The 18,528-nt window shown below is 40.4% G+C and overlaps 1 protein-coding gene across 2 annotated transcripts in view; it reads left to right on the top strand.

The window, feature by feature from the left end:
* Positions 1–18,528, top strand: part of LOC145343904 (anoctamin-9-like) — a 117,118-nt gene that overhangs the window by 61,795 nt on the left and 36,795 nt on the right. For both annotated transcript variants that reach the window (XM_080190409.1, XM_080190407.1), the window contains 7 exons: positions 1,580–1,668; positions 3,641–3,775; positions 4,892–4,988; positions 9,157–9,217; positions 10,317–10,399; positions 12,606–12,710; positions 17,451–17,615. In XM_080190409.1, coding sequence (XP_080046535.1) covers positions 1,580–1,668; positions 3,641–3,775; positions 4,892–4,988; positions 9,157–9,217; positions 10,317–10,399; positions 12,606–12,710; positions 17,451–17,615 — 735 coding nt within the window. The remainder of the gene's footprint in view (positions 1–1,579; positions 1,669–3,640; positions 3,776–4,891; positions 4,989–9,156; positions 9,218–10,316; positions 10,400–12,605; positions 12,711–17,450; positions 17,616–18,528) is intronic.

Here is an 18,528-nt window from a genome sequence, read left to right as displayed (position 1 = left end):
GGTGATGGGAGAGCCTTGTTGCCATCCAGTCATCATTGCCATGATCTTCTCACAGCTGATGTTTAGACCGATGTTGGTGTGGCTGTTCTTAAGACTGGAGGTCATGTCTTGGAGTTTGCATAAGACTCATTGGCCAGCAAGGCATAGTTATCTGAGAAATCCAGGTCTGTCAACCATTGATGCTACTGTGTGATGCAAAATTCTGTACCCACCATTGCCTTCTTCAGGATGAAATGAATAACCAAGGGGAGAAGGAATAGGGAGCGTATGCTGCCTTGTTGTACTTATGTGCTGATGTTGAAGGAATCCATGCTGCCTGTGCTGGTCTTGCCAGAATAGCTAGAATCACAATATAAGGCATTGAAGATGTTAATATACCCTGACGGAATGCTGTCCTGTCTTGCAACATAAAAGCCTGACTGCTGTTAGATGCTAGCAATAGTTTCTTGAAATCAATAAAATTGCTAATAAATGGCTTCTAATAGGGGCAGCACAGTGGCATGGTTAACACTGCTGTCTCCCAGCATGTCAGGGACATAGGTTCAATTCTGACGTTGGGTGACTGCCTGTGTGGAGTTTGCAGGTTCTCCACATGGCTACATGGATTTCCTCTGGGTGCTCTAGTTTCCTCGTACAGTCCAAAAATATGCAGGTTGGATCAATTGGACATGCTAACTTGCTCCTGAGTGTCTCAAGATGTGTAGGTTAGATGAATGGTAAATGTGTGGGGTTATAGGGATAGGACAGGAGAGAGACTGGGTAAGAGAGTTGGTGCAGACTCGATAGGCCACATGGCTTTTTCTATACTGTAGGATTCTGTGCATACCTTAGGCTCTTTTGTATGATATTTCTGTGGGTGAAGATCTACTTGCAGCATGATCTCCCACCCTGTAAAGGGTACTTCTGTTTTCAGTCTGTTGAGGAGCACCATGCTGAAGACCATGCCAGGCTGTTTCAGTCACCCAGTTTCCTTTCTTGGGCAAGTTCTCATTTACATCTTACTCCAGTTGTCTGCGTGGCTTGTATGGTATTTTTTGATGACATCAATGAGGAATGCATGTCCATAGGGCCTTTGATGCTGCCTGCCCCTGGAAAATCAAATTAAATTTAAGCTGCATCATCAGGCAAATTAATTTCTTATCCCACCCCTCTCTCTTTGACTCTTGCAAGTACATGTCCTGGTCTGCATTCAGTTGATCTGCCCATCTCAGGCCAAATGTGGCGTTGTAGAAGTTTGACTTTGCTCCCTTCTCTCTTTATTCTCTTCGTTTGGTATCCAGTCTTTTCTCCTTCATTCTATATGATAGAAACACTTTAGAAATTAAAGTTTTGTAATCTACAAGTTTTCAATCTATTTTTAAAGTATATTGGCAGTCCATACAGCCTTGACATGCATGTGGAACTACTGTGAAAAGAAATGTTTCAGACTGCAGACTTAACTGATCAAACTTCCAGTAATCCATGCAAGAGAGACCACCAAAACATTTCAATTTAGTCTCTCTCTTGCTGAAAGAATTGAGAAGTAATTCTTTTAGGAAAGTCATCAGATGAAATTCTGATTTATTTGTGTTTCACTTAGGATGGCGTTTGCAAGAGAGAACACAACTTGCGGAAAAAATGGGCTGAGTGGAGATGCTTATTTAAGCGACAACCAATCAATGAAATAAGGTGATACATTAATCTGGCATATCACACCAATCACACACAACTGCAAATAATTTGGCACTGAGATAGCTATTGAGAGGAATAGAAAATTGTTAAGAGTGTGACAGTGGGTGAGCTTTTGAAAGGCTGGAACTGTGGCATACCTCTGACACACAGTACCATTCTGGACATTTGCAAGTAGAATACTTCCTTAATCTCCTCACCCAGGCTTGTCCAACCTTTCAGCTCAAAGGATTATTTTTGGATTATTTTGTCACTTAAGGGACCAGTAAGTAAATTTCAGAAAGATAACATTTGGCACAGCAATAAACTGAATATCAAAAAATGTTGAGGTGTTAAGAAAGGTAACAATTTTTGAGCAAATATAAAGCAATGTCGGAACATTAATTTATTAAGTTAGAAATGAATCATTAATAAAAATGACCAGGTGAGAGGGTCATTGTGTGTATGTGTGTCTGGCTCATTCTCAGTGTTGAGTACTGACTCAGTTATCCTCTTCATGAAGAGGAATTGTCAGTCCATGTAGTGTAGGTACTCATACAATGTTGTTAGGAAGACAGTTCCAAGATTTTGATGCAGTGACAGTGAAAGAATGGCGATATATTTCCAAGTCAGAATGATGAGTAGCTTAGAGGAGAACTTCCAGATGGTGGTGTTCCCATGTGTTTGATGCCCTTGTCCTTTTATATGGTAATGGTTGTGGGTTTGGAAGGTATGGTTCAAGGAGGCTTGGTGAGTCTTTCTAGATTGTACACACAGTTGCCACCGTACATCAGTGGTGGAAGGAGTGAATGTTTGTGGATGGGGTAACAATCAAGTGGGCTGCTTTGTTCTGAATGGTATTAAACTTCATGAGCGTTGTTGGAACTTCACACATCCAGGCAAGTTGAGAATAGTCCATCAAAATCTTGATTTGTGCTTTGCAGATAGTGGACAGGCTTTATGTGACTAGTCTAGTTTAGTTACTAGTCAATGGCACCCCCAGTACGCTGATCATGAGGGATTCAATGATGGTAATGCCATTGAATATCAAGGGGCGATAGTTAGATTCTCCTTTGTTGAGATGGTCATTGTCTGGCACTTGTGTGGCATAAACTCACCACTTGTCAGCCCAACCCTCGATATTGTCCAGGTTTTGCTGTATTTGAACTGCTTCAGTATCTGAGGAGTCGCGAATGGTGTGGAACATTATGTAACCATGAGCGAATATCTCCACTTCTGACCTTATGATGGAAGGTGTTTGGGTGTAGGACACTACCCTGATGGACTCTTGCAGTGATGTACTGGAATTGAGGTGATTAACCTCAAATAATCAGAACCGTCTTACATTGTACTAACTATGACTCCAGCCAGCTGAAAGTTTTCCCCCTGATTCCCATTGACTCCAGTTTTGCTTGGGCCCCTTTGCTGGCACACTTGGTCAATTGCTGTCTTGTTGTCTAGGGCACTCACTCTCACCTCACATCTGAAACTCAGTTCTTTTGTCAATGTTTGAACCAAGGCCGTAATGAGGTCAGGAGTTGATGACTCTGGCCTAACCCAAACTGAGCGTTACTGAGTATATTATTGCAAAGTAAGTGGCGCTTGATAGGATTGTTGATGACTACTTCCATTACTGTATTGATGATGAAGCATAGACGGATGGGGTGGTAATTGGCCAGGTTGAATTTGTCCTGCTTTTTGTGTACAGGAGTCTATTTCACATAGAATTCCTACAGTGCAGAAGGAGGCCATTCAACTCATCCAGTCTGCACAAACTTTCTGACAGAGCACCTAACTCAGTCCCACCTCACTCTATAACCTGTAACCCAATCATTTACCCCTCTAATCCCCTAACTATTGGGACATTAAGGGGAATTTAGCATGGCCAATCCATCTAACCTGCACATCTTTGGATTATTAATGTGAGGGCAGAAAAATAATTGGCAGAATCATATTAATTTTAAGTGTTTTGCTTCATGTCTCTATTTTGCAGGGAGTATTTTGGAGAGCGAATTGCTCTCTATTTTGCTTGGCTTGGCTGGTACACCACCATGCTGATTCCTGTTGCTGTAATTGGAATTTTTGTTGTTCTTTATGGACTAAAAAACCTCAACAACAATCAAGTGAGGTACAGTATTTACCATATGTTTCAATCACTGTGTAAATGGAGTTTTTACATCTCAACTCTTTATATGCAATACCTAGAAATAAATAATCTCACCAACCAATTGATATCCACTGAAACATTAGGATGAATGGCTTTTAGATCTGTAAAGATTTATGTTGTAATACTTACAATATTTGCCATGGTATGGTGTGCTGTACAGTGGGCTCAGAGGCTGAGGCTGCAAATGCTCAAAATGACAGCAACAATTGCAGAAACTTGAAGTTCTATGCTGATTGCATAAGCAGTTGTTGAAGAACCAGCTGGAAATGTTCTTCGCTTTTTGACAGATTCAGAAAGACAGAATATCAATATATCAAAACAAATTGCTCATTGAAATTAAGGTACTTGTAAGTAGAAAAAATTACTGGAAAAAGATGTGTTCTAGTGTTGATATAATGAGGTTTGTTACACAATATTGCACTATATCAAATGTCGTGGCAGAACCATAATATATTTTGCATATTATTGTATAAAACAGCATGCCCTTTGCTTTAACATGAGCAATATCATGGAAATAACACTTGCTATTTTTATAAATGCATTGTAAATTTCTCATCTCATTCACCTTAAAACTATCATCGTATCCAAAATTTGTTCATTTCATAGAATTGATTTGTTTTCAACAGGATAGCAATTGGGAAGCTACAATGGGCTTCAACTTCCTACGCAAAGGCAGAAAATAAATCCCAAATTTCCTGCTCCTCATTAACCCTAAAAATGTGTGAACTTTTTCTGTTCCATTGTCACATATTATCACCCAGGTACAAATTGGAATGTTCAATATTGTTGTGTGGTCATGCTATTTAGAGGATAAGCTATGAATGGGGGGGTCAGAAACTCACAGGGGACTATAGCTTTGTTCAGGCTCTCAGGTGAGGGGAAAAATGCTGCAGTGATCACAGGATTATGGCTACTTTTGATCTAGGATATAAGATATTGATTATGAAATAAATAAGATGATCTTGAGTCAACAATCAGCCAGCTACATTATCTAAAGTTTGTTTCTTTTTGGAGTATGTTTTCTGGTGTGTTGATGCATGGCTTTAAATTACTCTCTTTTCTTTTCATGAACCTCAGTATGGAGATATGCAATGCTTATGGGACTATTATGTGCCCACTGTGTGATAACCGTTGTCAATACTGGAGGCTCAATGAGACATGTACCTACGCAAAGGTAAAAGGGCAAAGCAGTAAGGGACACCATATAGGAGATGGAAATGTTTATTTGTGTATCCAGATGAGACAATGGGCTAATTTTCAACTTGCTGCCCAGGCAGTTCAGCTGCCTATTATAGATATCACCCAGTTTTCATGTGCACTAATTTCTCATTGCCAAATGGCAAGTTAAAAATATATCCCATTGTGAATGCCAAGTAATTCAGTCCCTTATCTCTGCATAGTTGTTTGTTTTTATATTGTGCACCACTACTCGTGCGAAAAGATAATTTATTGCAAAGGAATGAGGACAGAAGATGTTTTATGAATATTTTGTATTCAATTTTTGAGCCTACAGCTTCTCTTTGTGCCCCCTTTGGCATTCTCAAATGGTTTGGTTGAAGTACTCAGCATTGGTTTATTTTAATCGGTCCCTCTAATTGCGCCATCCCATTTCCTCATCAGTCTTCTCACTCTGCACCTGCTGGGGCTAATCTTGTCACTCTTCTTTCTGTCTGACTTGCCCCTCTCATTGCCAAGGATCACTACAAGATGTAGACTCTGTCAGCCCATCAGCTCTCACCGTTCATCTACAGATCTTCCTCCAAAACGTCCATTCACTTGTGAACAAGGACTTGACATGCAGCAATTTGAGGATTATTATATTGATATTGCAGCCTTGCAGGAAACTAGCTCAGGGGTGATGACACTTGCCACTTAATGAATCCTCCCTACTTGGCTATACCTCTACCACTTTCATAGCTGAGACCATTGCAGTGTCAATGTGGCACTTATCACCTGATCACAGGTCAACTTATCTCCTTACTTCTTTGGCAGTTTCTCCTTCTTTGAGCATCTTGCCCTATTCCACCCTTCACTTCCAGAATCATTCTTTTCTGCTTTCCTATTACGATGTAAATTTTATTGCTGATAAATCTTCATTGCTCAGAAATCTTCATTGCTTTCCTTCCTCCATCTCACCACCTCCTATCTTCTGTACTCTTTCCAGTTCTCTTTCCTCTGAATTCACTGCCCTCTTATCCTCCCTGAATCTCTTCTTGCAAATAAATTTGCTAACCCAAATTCATGGCCACACCTTTGACTTTGCCATTTAGTGTGATTTTGCAAGTCCCATCATGTCAATTACAGATAAGGTCATCTCTGATCACTTCCTTGTATCACTCACCATACACATTCCCCTTCCACTCCCAACATACCATTTTTGAGTATGTGTTACTCAAAAAAAACTATGTCCTAGTTTTCACTTTCTATTGCACTTTCAGGGTTCCAGTTGTCTAACTTCTGGCCCTTTGATCACCACAACATTTCTGCAGCTATCGATTTGTTCAACTGCACCCTCCCCTCTACCTTTGATGTCTCAGTCTCCAGTAAAACCATTATTCTTTCACCATGTCTGTTACCCTTATATGATCCTTATCTCTATTCCCTTTTCTCCAAGGAACGTAGTTTTGAAAGAATATAGTGCACAATTATTTAGTCATTTATTGCCATACTTGGCTGGATCACATAAATTACCATCAGGTCCTGTTATCATCTGCTAAAAGTGCTCACTGTTCAAGGATCATCCTGGAATGCAAAAAGAAACACTGGCTTCTTTTATTTTTTGCAAAACGTCTTCTTAAACTCCTTTTCTTTGCTCCTTCTGCTCACATCTCCACCAAATGTGCAGGCTAGATGGATTGACCGTGCTAAATTGTCCCTTAGTGTGTATGTTAGAGGGATTAATGGGATAAATGTGCAAGGTTATGGGGATGGAACAGGGGATGGACTTGGATGAGACGCTCTGTCGGAGAGTTGGTGCAGAGTTGGTGGACTAAATGGCCTCCTTCTGCAGTGTAGGGATTCTGTGATTCTAATATGTATGAGGTGCTCATGGATGTCTTTGTCATCAAGATTGAACTGATCTAATCCACTGTCTCTGGTGCATTCCTTCCTTCCAGAAGTCCATCTGGTCAAATTTGAAAATGATCAACCTTTGCTTGAGTCCTGAACTTGTATCTTTCTCTGGTTTCTGTCCGATTTCCTGTCATGCCCTGTCTGAGCTCATCTTGTTATGAGACCTATCTTGTGCTTTCAGAATCCTGTTCTCAATAAATTGATCACCCAGTTTCCCTTCCTGGTCTTAAAATTAGCTGATAGTCTAAACAGGTTCCGTCCTTGCCACACTACTGAAACAGCTCTTCTCAAAGTCATAAGTTACTTCCTATGTGACTGAAAAAGATCCACTTTCTCCTTGCTCTTCTCAACCTGCCTACATTGGCATTGTTGATCAGTACTCCACAATGCCTCCCCAATGTTGTCCAGCTGCGTCGACCTACCATTACTTCAAGAGTTGTCTTTTTCACCTCTAAACTTGCTGTCATCATCTCTCTTCTCAAAAAACAATGCTTGACCCAGCGTCTTGGCAAACTACTGTCCACAGTCTAATGTCCCTTTCCTCTCCAAAATCACTGAACATGTTATCATCTCCCAAATCCATTCCCATCTTTCCCAGAACTCCATTTTGAATCACTTCAATCAGGTTCCGCCCTTGCCACACTACTGAAACAGCTCTTCTCAAAGTCATAAGTTACTTCCTATGTGACTGAAAAAGATCCACTTTCTCCTTGCTCTTCTCAACCTGCCTACATTGGCATTGTTGATCAGTACTCCACAATGCCTCCCCAATGTTGTTCAGCTGGGTGGACCTACCATTATCTGGTTCTATTCTTATCTATCTAATCATAGCCAGAGAATCATTTGTAAAGGCTTATTTGTTGCTCCAACACTATCATCTCCGGTAAAACCCACTGAGCTATCAGTGACCTCCATCTATTTCTCAACCGCCCTTGGCAACATCATCCAAGAGCACATTGTTAGTTCTCACATGTAACCTGACAACACCCAGCTATACCTCACAACCACCTCTCACGCCCCCTACACTGTTGCTAAATTATCTAACTTCTTATCCAACATTAAGTACATGATGCGCAGAAATCTCCAGTCAAATACTGGCAAGATTGAAGCCAGTGTTTCCGATCCTTGCTCCAAAATCTGTTCCCTATCCACTGAGACTGTCTTTTCCTTGCCATCAGTCCGAGATTAAACCAGTCTGTTCACAACATTGTTGTCACATTTGACCCAGATTCATGGCCACACCTATGACTTTGCCTCTGTTTGCAAACTTGCTGTCACATTTGACCCGAGGATGATATTCTAATTTTCTTTTAGTTTTATCATTAAGATGGTCTATTTCCAACCTTTCCCATTGCAGCTTATCTGCTGCCGAAACTCTTGTTTGTTTCTTTGATACATCTATAGTTGATTGTTGCAATTCACGCTGGGCTGGTCAGCCAAATTCTACCTTTTGTAAACTTGAAGGCATCCAGAATTTTGCTGTCTGTGTCTTAACTCGCTCCCAAGTTCTGTTCCATCCTTCAGCTCTATGCTTGCTAGCCACCTTGGCTCCTGATCAAACAACATCTTTGTTGTGTATGTAGTGTCTATTTCCATGAGACAGTACAGCAGAAGTGAGTCACCTGACTTGAGGGATCAGTAGAAACTGAGAGTGACTGATCATACCAGAAAATGGAGTCTTCTCTAAGATATTTTATTTCTGGAACAATGTTGTAAGCATGTAGAACTGAGGCTCTGCCCCTGGGCAGCCTTCATGCTGCATAAACCTCCTGTACCAAGTTCTCTTAACAATATATACCTTTGTTTTAATAAAGCCTCAAATCTCTTGACAATGTTAGAAAGCCACAACATAACAATCTTGATTTAAATTTCTTATCCTTGTTTTCAAATCTCTCCATGGCCTTACCACTCCTTCCCAAATCTATGATCTCCTTTAGCCCCACAACTTTCTAAGATACCTTCTCTCCTCTATTTTTGGTTTCCTGTGCATCCCCAATTTTAGTCACTCCACCATTGGAAAGTACACCTTCAGTTGCCATGGCCTTAAATTCTGAAATATCCTCTCTAAACTTTCTTTCCTTCTTTAAGACACTCCAATGTTTTTGACCAAGCTTTTCTTCACTTCTCCTAATATGTCCTTACGTGGCTTAGTGTCATATTTTGTTTTATAACACTTCTGTTTTATAACTGACTTCTGTCAGTTCTTATATTAAGGTGTTATATAAATATTGGGTGTTTTTAAGTAAATTTAGCTCGTTCTATTTCTGCAGGTCACACAACTGTTTGACCATGAAGGAACAGTTGCTTTTGCGATGTTCGTGGCAATCTGGGGTAGGCATTTTCCTCAGTACATTGTTGCCATTAATTAATTATGTAGTTCTGTTCAGAGTTCTTGCTAATGACTTTCAAGACTTTTATTTAACTTCATCACCTCTTCCTTCCTCGAATTTTGCCATGAAACAATGGAAGCTCACATGTCTGGCACTGTGTATCAATATTTACAGTGTGTTCAGAAAGTGGAAAAATCGCTATTTACAAGTATAGTTTTAGTTTAATTAATTTATCAGTGTTGCAAGTAGGCTTACATTAACACACTGAAATGAAGTTCCTGTGAAAATTCCCAAGTCACCATATTCTGGTGTACATCGAAGAGGAATTTAGCAAGACCAGCGCACCTAATCAGCACATCTTTCGGACTATGGGAGGGAATCAGAGCACCCAGAGGAAACCCACGTGGACACGGGGAGAACATTCAGATTCAGCACAGGCACTGATCCAAGCCTGGAATCAAGTCCAAGTCCCTGATACTGTGAGACAGCAGTGCTAACCACTGTGCCACCATGCTGCCCCAAAATCCCCAGTCAATCATTCGGTGCCTTGGTCAACATGATAACTTCTGCTCTCAGCCATTTCTATAAGGCATGCTTTAACTGGATGAAGTGGAAACTTGCTGGGCTGACATGCATGTGGTAGTCGTCCTCAATGTGGAGGTGCCAATGGGCTATCTGCAGAGGCTGATGCATGAGCATGAATATAGGGACAGCTTCAGTCACCAGACCCTTGCTGCATAGATGATGCCTGCTGATAATGATGATTGCTTCCATTCTTCTTGGTGACTGCCTCAGCCATTGGTTGGTGCTCCAGATAGCTGGAGGGGAGGACCAGTTGGGGCACATCTGGCATCCACTCTAAACATCTCTGTTCCATTGTAGCACTGACCGGTCCACTCTAGAGTGTGGCATGCATTCTGTATGTCTCAGTGCCCACATAAGGTTCTCCACTCTTGCAATGGAGAGGTTCATGCATTCATTGCTTTGAGCCATAATGGCACCACCTGCAAAACCGTCTGTAGGGAAGCATAGAAGTCTGTCCATTGTTATTAAACAGTTAAATCTTAGTTATTTCACTGAATATTTCTCTCACAAAATAGCCACTGTATTTTTGGAAGTGTGGAAACGAACCCGAGCAAAAACTGTCTTGTCCTGGGATTTGTGCCACTGGGACGAGGATGAGGTAAAAACCTTAATTACCTAAATTATGTAATTAATGAAGATTAGATTTGGAGCTGTTTAGATTACATTGGGTCTGATGTTGCTGAAAAAAATAATCACAGCTGATTAACAATACATACTGTTATCAATGTACAAACTTGAGGGGAAAATGATCCAGCCTGAATTGCCAATAGTCAGAGCTTACTGGTTAATTAACGCCATTCTTCTTTTAACTGACATAAATGGCATTTCACCCTCGACCTCCCTGTTATTTTCAAAAGCATTGTGGATATGTGCATTAAATTGGCAATGGAAAATTTGGTCTGGTAATGAGAGTGCAAATACCTTTCAAAAGACATGATACTGTGTAAAATGCAATGCCAATTTCCAGCTCAGAAAGAAAAAAATTAAGTCCTACATATAGTACCTTTGTCATCACTTTCTCTCTTAATCCAATCTTTCTCTTCCTCTCTTTTTTTCTGTATCTGATTTAATTCCAATTCACTGCCCTTCTCCACCATGTTTCTTTCTCAATCCTTAAGCCTCAGTACTTAAGGAAATGCACTTTGTTCACCCATTAAAGATCGTGAATGCCATGTTGCCAGCTCCACACAGTTCTTAGCTCCTACTTCAACAAGTTTTAAAAACAAAATTGAGTGGAAAAGTGCAGGAAAGCATCTACCTAACAGTTATGTCCTGCAAAATGTCCTGTTCCAGCAAAATCTGGTCCATTGAAGATTGGAACATCAAAGAGCACCAAGTTCTGTTTAATCTGTTGAAAGCAGCTTCTCTACTTTGAAGCAATGAACAAAAACTGATGATTTTTAAGGTTAATTATTTTGGTAACTGAAGTGCAGGAATTGTGTAAATGCAGAGGCTGGCTGGTTCTTTGACTCAGAGTCCAACTCTCAACGTTGTTTAATGGTTTCCTAAACTCACACCCCACCCATCCTCATGACACCCTATGTCCCCTTAAATCATCCATGCCACCTTCAAACCTCCTCAGGTCTACAATGCCACCCATACCCTGTCAGATTGTGTATGCCCCCACCCCCCCGCCTCCATGCTGCTATATATTCTGCATAGGCACTCACAGTATCTACTATAAACAGTCCTTGTAATCCCATGCAGTTGCAATGGGAATTATTTTATGTGCAGGTGTAAATAAAACTGTGATAATGTAATAAACCTCTTTCAAAGTTTGTCATTTATAGTGCAAAAAATCTTCTCCAAAGAAAAACGTTAATTTTTTCTTTGGCCATTGAGTTGTATTAAAGACCAGAGGATATTATTATAACCTCAGAAGACCGTCACTTCTTCCTTGAACAGCTATGGTAACAGAATTGAGTTCTCCAACAGCTTTTGAACTCACCTAAGCATCATTCATAATGATCACTACCAGCTATTAAAACATTATTGTAATTTCAAGAGCCAGAAAATTAAAAAACAGATGATTTCAAAGTTGACTCTCACTCAATAGAGGGGAGCTAGTGTTAGTATTTTTTGTCCTTTAAAAGCAGGGGATTTTTTTCACAGTCAAAGCTGTCTGTACATTAATTCCATTACCAAACATGACAGGGACATTTTCCTACATTTTTGAATGCACTATGACAATTTCCCCAGTGGGAAAAATGCTATAATGCATATCAACACTTACACAATGCTGGCCAATGTAATAGTTAACTTACTCTTGTGGGACAGCTCTTTATGATGAATCACTATATTAAAACACATCTAAATTACAATACAGTATTTAATAGTGACATCTGAAGGTGTCAAAACATTTTACACTTGCTTTCTAGGATGTCCCTGACTCCTTAGCAGGTTTCCTTAGTGGTCATGAACATTTCAAGGTGGTGCTTATTTTTAAGGGTTTCTAAAAGCTGTACCAGCACATGAAAATAGTGTGTGGGAGGAAATACAATTTTCCTGGGTCTTTGCAATGGGGATGCCAACCTCGGAAGAGATGCATGTGTGTTTTGCATCCAAGGTCTTCCTGACTCATGAAAAGGCCAGTCAAAAGTGGCATGGGTTTGGGACCGTAGAAAAAATTTGTTTTTACAACAAAAATGAAGTTTAGGATCTCACTACACAATTTGTACCTCCATTGAGAGACAAAAATCCAGTCCTTAATATTCAACTGACAGAGGACATTTGAAGTTAGTTCTGAATCAACTTTATTAGGTTAAGAGAAGACAAATTTTAAAATGAATGATTTCTTGCAATAGGAGGAACTGTCTCTCGGGCTAATATATAACCCTGATGTAGAGCCTAAAAAATATCACCATTCATACAAACGCACAACGCTAGTCATGTTGCTGGCATGCGTTCTGGTAAGTAGATACATAATGTTAATGTCTTGTTATATACTGAAAAAAAAGAACTAGCCAGTGAGAAGAGGTAATGATCATGTTTGTCCCTGGATGTGTGTAAGTTTGTGGTTTTTATTCAGTTAATATACTTCCTGGGAATTTTGGCAAAGCCTCTGGCCCTTTTTCCTTTGGCATTGCAAGTTATTCTTTGATTTTATTTGTTATTTGTTTTTCTTTGGCGGGGTCCCAGCGCCAAACATAGGGTACATGATGAGGTGATGGCTGCAACCAATAGAGCCCCAATCCAAGGGTTATGTAATATAATTAGGGTGGCAGTGAAAGACAGTGAAGGAGCAACAGTGAAGGAGGTACTCATTGTACCAGTTTTATTAAGAGAATTCTTTTGAAATCCTGCAGATTCAAAGTTGCAGGTATCTACTGCCTGCAGGATTTCTTCAACACTGGATACTTTGACATGACCGTTTGAGAATATTGTAATGTGCATAAAGTCCCTCGGGGTGTACAAGGAGAAGAGAAATCTGCCAAAGTGCGAATCCTCATGGTAGAGTTGTTGTTTACTCTGCCATTGCAACAGAACCAGATGGTGACCATGCATTTTTACAACACTGATGTTTTTGTCATGGATATACTTAACTTTCTTGCTGGGTACGTCAGCAAGGTTGGGAAATGCACAAAGGTCAAGGATGCCTTTGGAAATCAAAACAAATGACAGGTTAAGGTAGCTCTGAATGTGGAATTTAAGGGAACAGCACTCCATCCTTCCTTCAGCTTTGCTATTGGAGGAAGCCGTGGCTATCCAGTCTACACTTCGCTGTCAAAGTTTGTCCTTCTTGTGGCGCACCTAGTCATATGGTTGCCAACTGCAGTATCATCATCTGCAAGAATTGAGAGCAGAATGGATAAAATCTGGCAAATCACTGCAAGCAGACTAAATGCTGCAACCTGTGTGGTGAGACAAGCCATCGCTACAAGACCTCCCAAAATGCTGCCACAGGTAATAAGAACCAAGCATGCTAATGAAACAATGAGTAAGACTACCAACAAGGAGACCTACAACCCTCCACCTATTAAGCCCTTCAGTGAGCAGAATGGGAATAGGACTCAGGGAGGCAAAAGAGGGAGCAGAATGATGAGGAAGCAGACTAAATCAATGGAGGAGGAACCCAGCAAAGGGATAACAAGGGGATTAGCAGTTGATGAAAAAGACCAAAAAGAACAGGCCTAGAAGGGACCAAGACACATTCCAGATGGGCATCAAAAGGCGACTCTCTTCCAAGACAGACAACGGGGACTTTTGTACTTCGAGGAAGGAAAAGGGTGATACCTACAGAACAAGTGGCAAAACTCTAGGGATCTAGAGGAGGGGTTATCCAAGTTTCGAAAACATTGAAAACAGCGAAGAAGACAGCGTATCCCACCCTTAATGTGAACAGGCCAGTGCACCCAGCTTCAGAAAGCTGGGGTTGGTAAAGTGCTCAGCGCACCCCAACTCTGGGAAGCCAGGAGCTACAATACCCTTGAATGGAAACCAATAGAACAGAAAATAGTCCAAACTTCATTTCTTGCATAAACTCTTCAATATTACCTGGGCGGAACAATTTTAATGGGGCGCACCAGATCATTTTCTCATCCCAACACAAGTGAGACAATTTGTGAATACTATGTGTATTCAGGACCAGACCCAAGCACTGGAACTATCAAAGACTATAGATCTGGTGGACAACAAAATGCTTAACATGAAATAAAGATCACTTCCATTAATGTGTGTAATGTTAAAATTACTATGAGACGTGTTTCAACCTAGACTTCCTTGCCAAGTTGAAAGCTGACTTGCTGTTTCTGCAAGAGTATGGAATCCCACACCCTGGTTCCTGCAGGCAGTGGTCCCAAGGACCACTGATCTGGTCAGGAGGAAATGATTCCCATTCCTCCATCCTGGGTCTTCTGCTGTAGGGAGATAACTTCTCCATCTTCCAAGTTAAGGAAATGGTGGGTTTATTTCTGGCAAATGTAGCATGCTAAAAAAGAGCCCTCAATGCTCGAACTGCTGAGTGATTGGCTATCAGCAGCTCCCATGAAGCTGGCGATATCCAGGAGGGTTGCTCTGAGTGGTGACTTCAACTGCATCATTGATGTGTCTGGACAATCTGACAAGCAGACTGTATGCCACATCCAGATTCCTGATAGAAATGGTAAAAGATGCTAAGCTGCATGATGTCTTCAGCAATCCTGGAGGTGGAGTGCATCATACATACATCGTCAGACAAGTCTGCCCATTCCAGCATAGATTTCTTGTTTGTGTCCCACACTTTCAAATTAGAGCTACCAATATGATGTTATTTTCTGACCACTACCTCCTACTAGCTGACTGTCACTTGTAAAAAGACCAAAGAATTAGCGGGGGGTGTAGAAGTTGAATGTGAATTTACTGAACTTGGAAAACAATAAAGAACTCAAAAGAAATGACAAAGATTGGAGAATTATGAAACCCCTCTTTGAGTCTCCAGTGCATCGGTAGGAAGCAATCAGGAAAACATCAAGCGGTTCTTCATCATGAAGATTTTCAGAAGGCTAGGGATGAACAGAGGAAATTTTCCCAATTCCACAAAAGCATGCAGAATCTGACCTGGCTGAGTTGTGGTGATCAATATGAAGGAGGATCTCCATGAGGTAAGGGGTCTGCAAGCCATGCTTTTTACCTCGGAGGCCTCCAAGGTCATCTTTTGGTCCAAAATCTGCTCTGGAGCAGGATAAGATGTGTTCACGTTTCTTCTTCCAGAAAATATAGAAGAGAGGGCTTGTAACAGCCGCCTGAAGCAAGAAGATGGCTTGGTAATGTCATTGCAGTCTGACAATTTGAGGAACAGCAAATCCTTTTTTTCTGGATTGTATCGCACAAAGCCCAGAGACAGCATGGCTTCCCTGTCCATCCTGTCCTCTATTACAAAGATCTTAGACAACAATACTTGGGAGAATCTGGACAGACCACAAACTCTGGATCAGCTAAGTACGGCCTTCAAGGCTTTCTAGAAGAGTAAAACTCCCAGAAGTGACTGCTAACTAGCTGACTTGTATTCAACTCTGTGGGACTGGATTGGCCCAGATCTGTTGAAAGTGCCACAAGTATGTCTAAGTCCATGATGAAAGGTATTATTACTCTCATTTACAAGTGGAAGGGAGAAAGGAAGGAGAGTAGAAATTGGTGGCCCATCTCATTGCTCAATGTAGACTACAAAATTCTATTCAAGGTTATTGCAAATCTGGTCAAGTCTGCTCTGAAGTTGGTGATCCACCCTGAGCAGGAATCTGCACGGTGCCCTGCAGGAAGATCTAATTCAGGCATTCACTACTCGGGGATATGATCACCTATGTATGGAACAGGGGATGGACACCTGCCTTATCATCCTAGACCAGGAGAAGATCTATAGCAGAATGTCACACAGCTACATGATAGATGTGCCGTCTAAAATGGGTTTTGGGAAGGGAATCAGCAATTGGATCCAAATGCTCTCCATTAATATCAATAATGCAGTTCAATCAATTGGTGAGAATTGGAAAGCTTTCTAATTAAATCTGGAGTCAGGCTGCAATCTCCCATGTCCCTTGGGATATATAGAAAGTTTAGACGAATCCATCAGGAGGAGTTGGCAATAAGCAGGTTGATGATTCCACACAATGGAGGTGTGCAAGTAGAAGCTCCACTGTGTGGAATCATCAACCAAGGTTCTGGAAATTGTGTAGCATTCCTTGCTGTATAAGACTGTATGCCTGATATTGAATATACATTTTGAATATCAAGAGTATTGAAATGGTATTGTGGCACCTCAGAGAGGAGCATACTGTAATAAGGAAAAGTTGGCTGTCTTGCACTTCTTATAATTTTCAATTTGAAATACTTTTGCTGTTAGACTATATAGCTGATATATGGAATGAATATTGTAAGTATCAAGAGTATTACAATTGTATGAGGCACCTCAGCATCAAACATGCTTTATGGAGACAGGTTGATTTTTTATTGCACTGTAAATTCCAAGTCTGAATGTACTTCTACAATTTTTTTGAATAAGGTATACTTTTGGGGAAAAAATGGCAGTTGTGCTTTTACTTGCTGTTGTCCAATAGTGAATGAGCCTGGAGTTTTAAATAATCAATAGAGAGCGAAGTGAGAAATTATTGAATTGCAAAGTATCAATAGGAAATAAGTTGCAGATTGCTGCATCCTAGTAGAGGGTGAGATTGGAAATATGTCGCTGTCCAATATATAACTATCTCAGGAATTGTTGTTGCCAATAAACCATGAGCTTAAAAAATGTTAATATTCATTAAGAAGTGAGTCTGGAATTGCATATAATCAATGGGAGTTATTTAGGAATGTGATTATTGCAATAGCGAATGTGTTCAACAGTAATTGAGCTGGTGTACACTGAAAAATCAGTTGATGAACTTGACTGCCAATTGTGGATGAGTTGGGACTCAAGCTGTCAAGTAATGAGTGAGCTTGGTGCTATGGCTGTCTAATGATGATACACAAAGAGGTCACAAGCATATGTATAGAACTGTTACCGTGATTATCAGTGTAACACTTCTAATATTTCCCCTTGAGTGTTCTAGTCTGCATTAGTTATGCCAGTGTTACGTATCTCCTCTGCCATTCTTATTGTACTAGCCTTTCTTACACACATTGTATATTTCTGTTATGTATTGGGCTAACTTTCAGTGTCATGTCCTGTTATTTTACAGATCATTGTTATTATTGGTATTGCACTTGGAATTGTAATATGTCGGATTATTGTTGCTGTTATGTTCACAAAGTCTTCTTCAGACTTTCTGAGTGATCATGCCAAAACAATTGCAATAATGGTTGGTGCTGTGCTGCACTTTTTTACAATTCTCATCATGACTAAGGTAAGAGTGAGACAAAGTACTTTGTCTTTATTAATAAGACTGTGTTTATTTTATGTTGTATATATCTGAGTATATATTTTATGAAACTTTTGTGTAATTTGATTATAGTCATGTAGGAGAAGTGACTGATGCATTTAGGTTTCTTGTTAATTCTTAGAAGGTTCTGTGGTTAAGGGATGAAGCAATATGTTATAGGATCCTAGGGTTTATTTGGTCAGGTAAATTGGCACCTACTACTAATATTTTTGCAGTTTTGTTTGGTATTGCTGCTCTGGCTTCTCAAAGGAGTATCAGTTGTTGCTTGATCTTCCTTTGAAGTGATTTGGGCAAGGGTAAGTTTGGGCCATCAGGTGAGCCTCCAAGAGGAACTAGCTATAGATTATTTGTTATTTCCTCTTTTGCAGAAGGCACTGTTAAGGTAACATATTTTTGGTCAAGTAAAGAGGGAGAGTTGGAAGCAAATCTAATCTAAATTTTAAGAAGGAAATTATCTAGATATAATAAAGCTGAGATTTTTTAGCCCTTCACGCCAGACAGATCTTCGGTCCTGCTGATGTGAATGAAGATTTCAGTGGCTTGCTGACCTGTCACAGGTTGCCCTGCGATGATGGTGAGGGACTTGAAAATTCTGGCCTATTTCTTGAGTTTGGTCAAAGATATCTGTGCAACTGACACATGAAATTGGCACATAAAAGCCCATTTCTGCTGAATTATATGGCACAACTGACAAAGTTTGGAGAAAGTGAATTTCTTTGGCTGGAAGTTGATCTTGTGCCTGTAGGTTCTGTAAATAAGGTGTGTACTGATGAGATAGTGATCTTTAGAAATGACTGAGTGGCAGGAAGGGAAGCACTCTTAAGATGCATAATTGTGTTCAAACAAGCAGGGGTAGAAGTGTGTCAACGTAGTCCCA

Source organism: Carcharhinus amblyrhynchos, chromosome 6 (assembly GCF_965287045.1).
Source record: "Carcharhinus amblyrhynchos chromosome 6, sCarAmb.v2.hapA, whole genome shotgun sequence".
Taxonomy (NCBI): Eukaryota; Metazoa; Chordata; class Chondrichthyes; order Carcharhiniformes; family Carcharhinidae; genus Carcharhinus; species Carcharhinus amblyrhynchos.
Note: the sequence above shows the minus strand (reverse complement) of the source record. Positions and strands in the feature narration are given on the sequence as shown.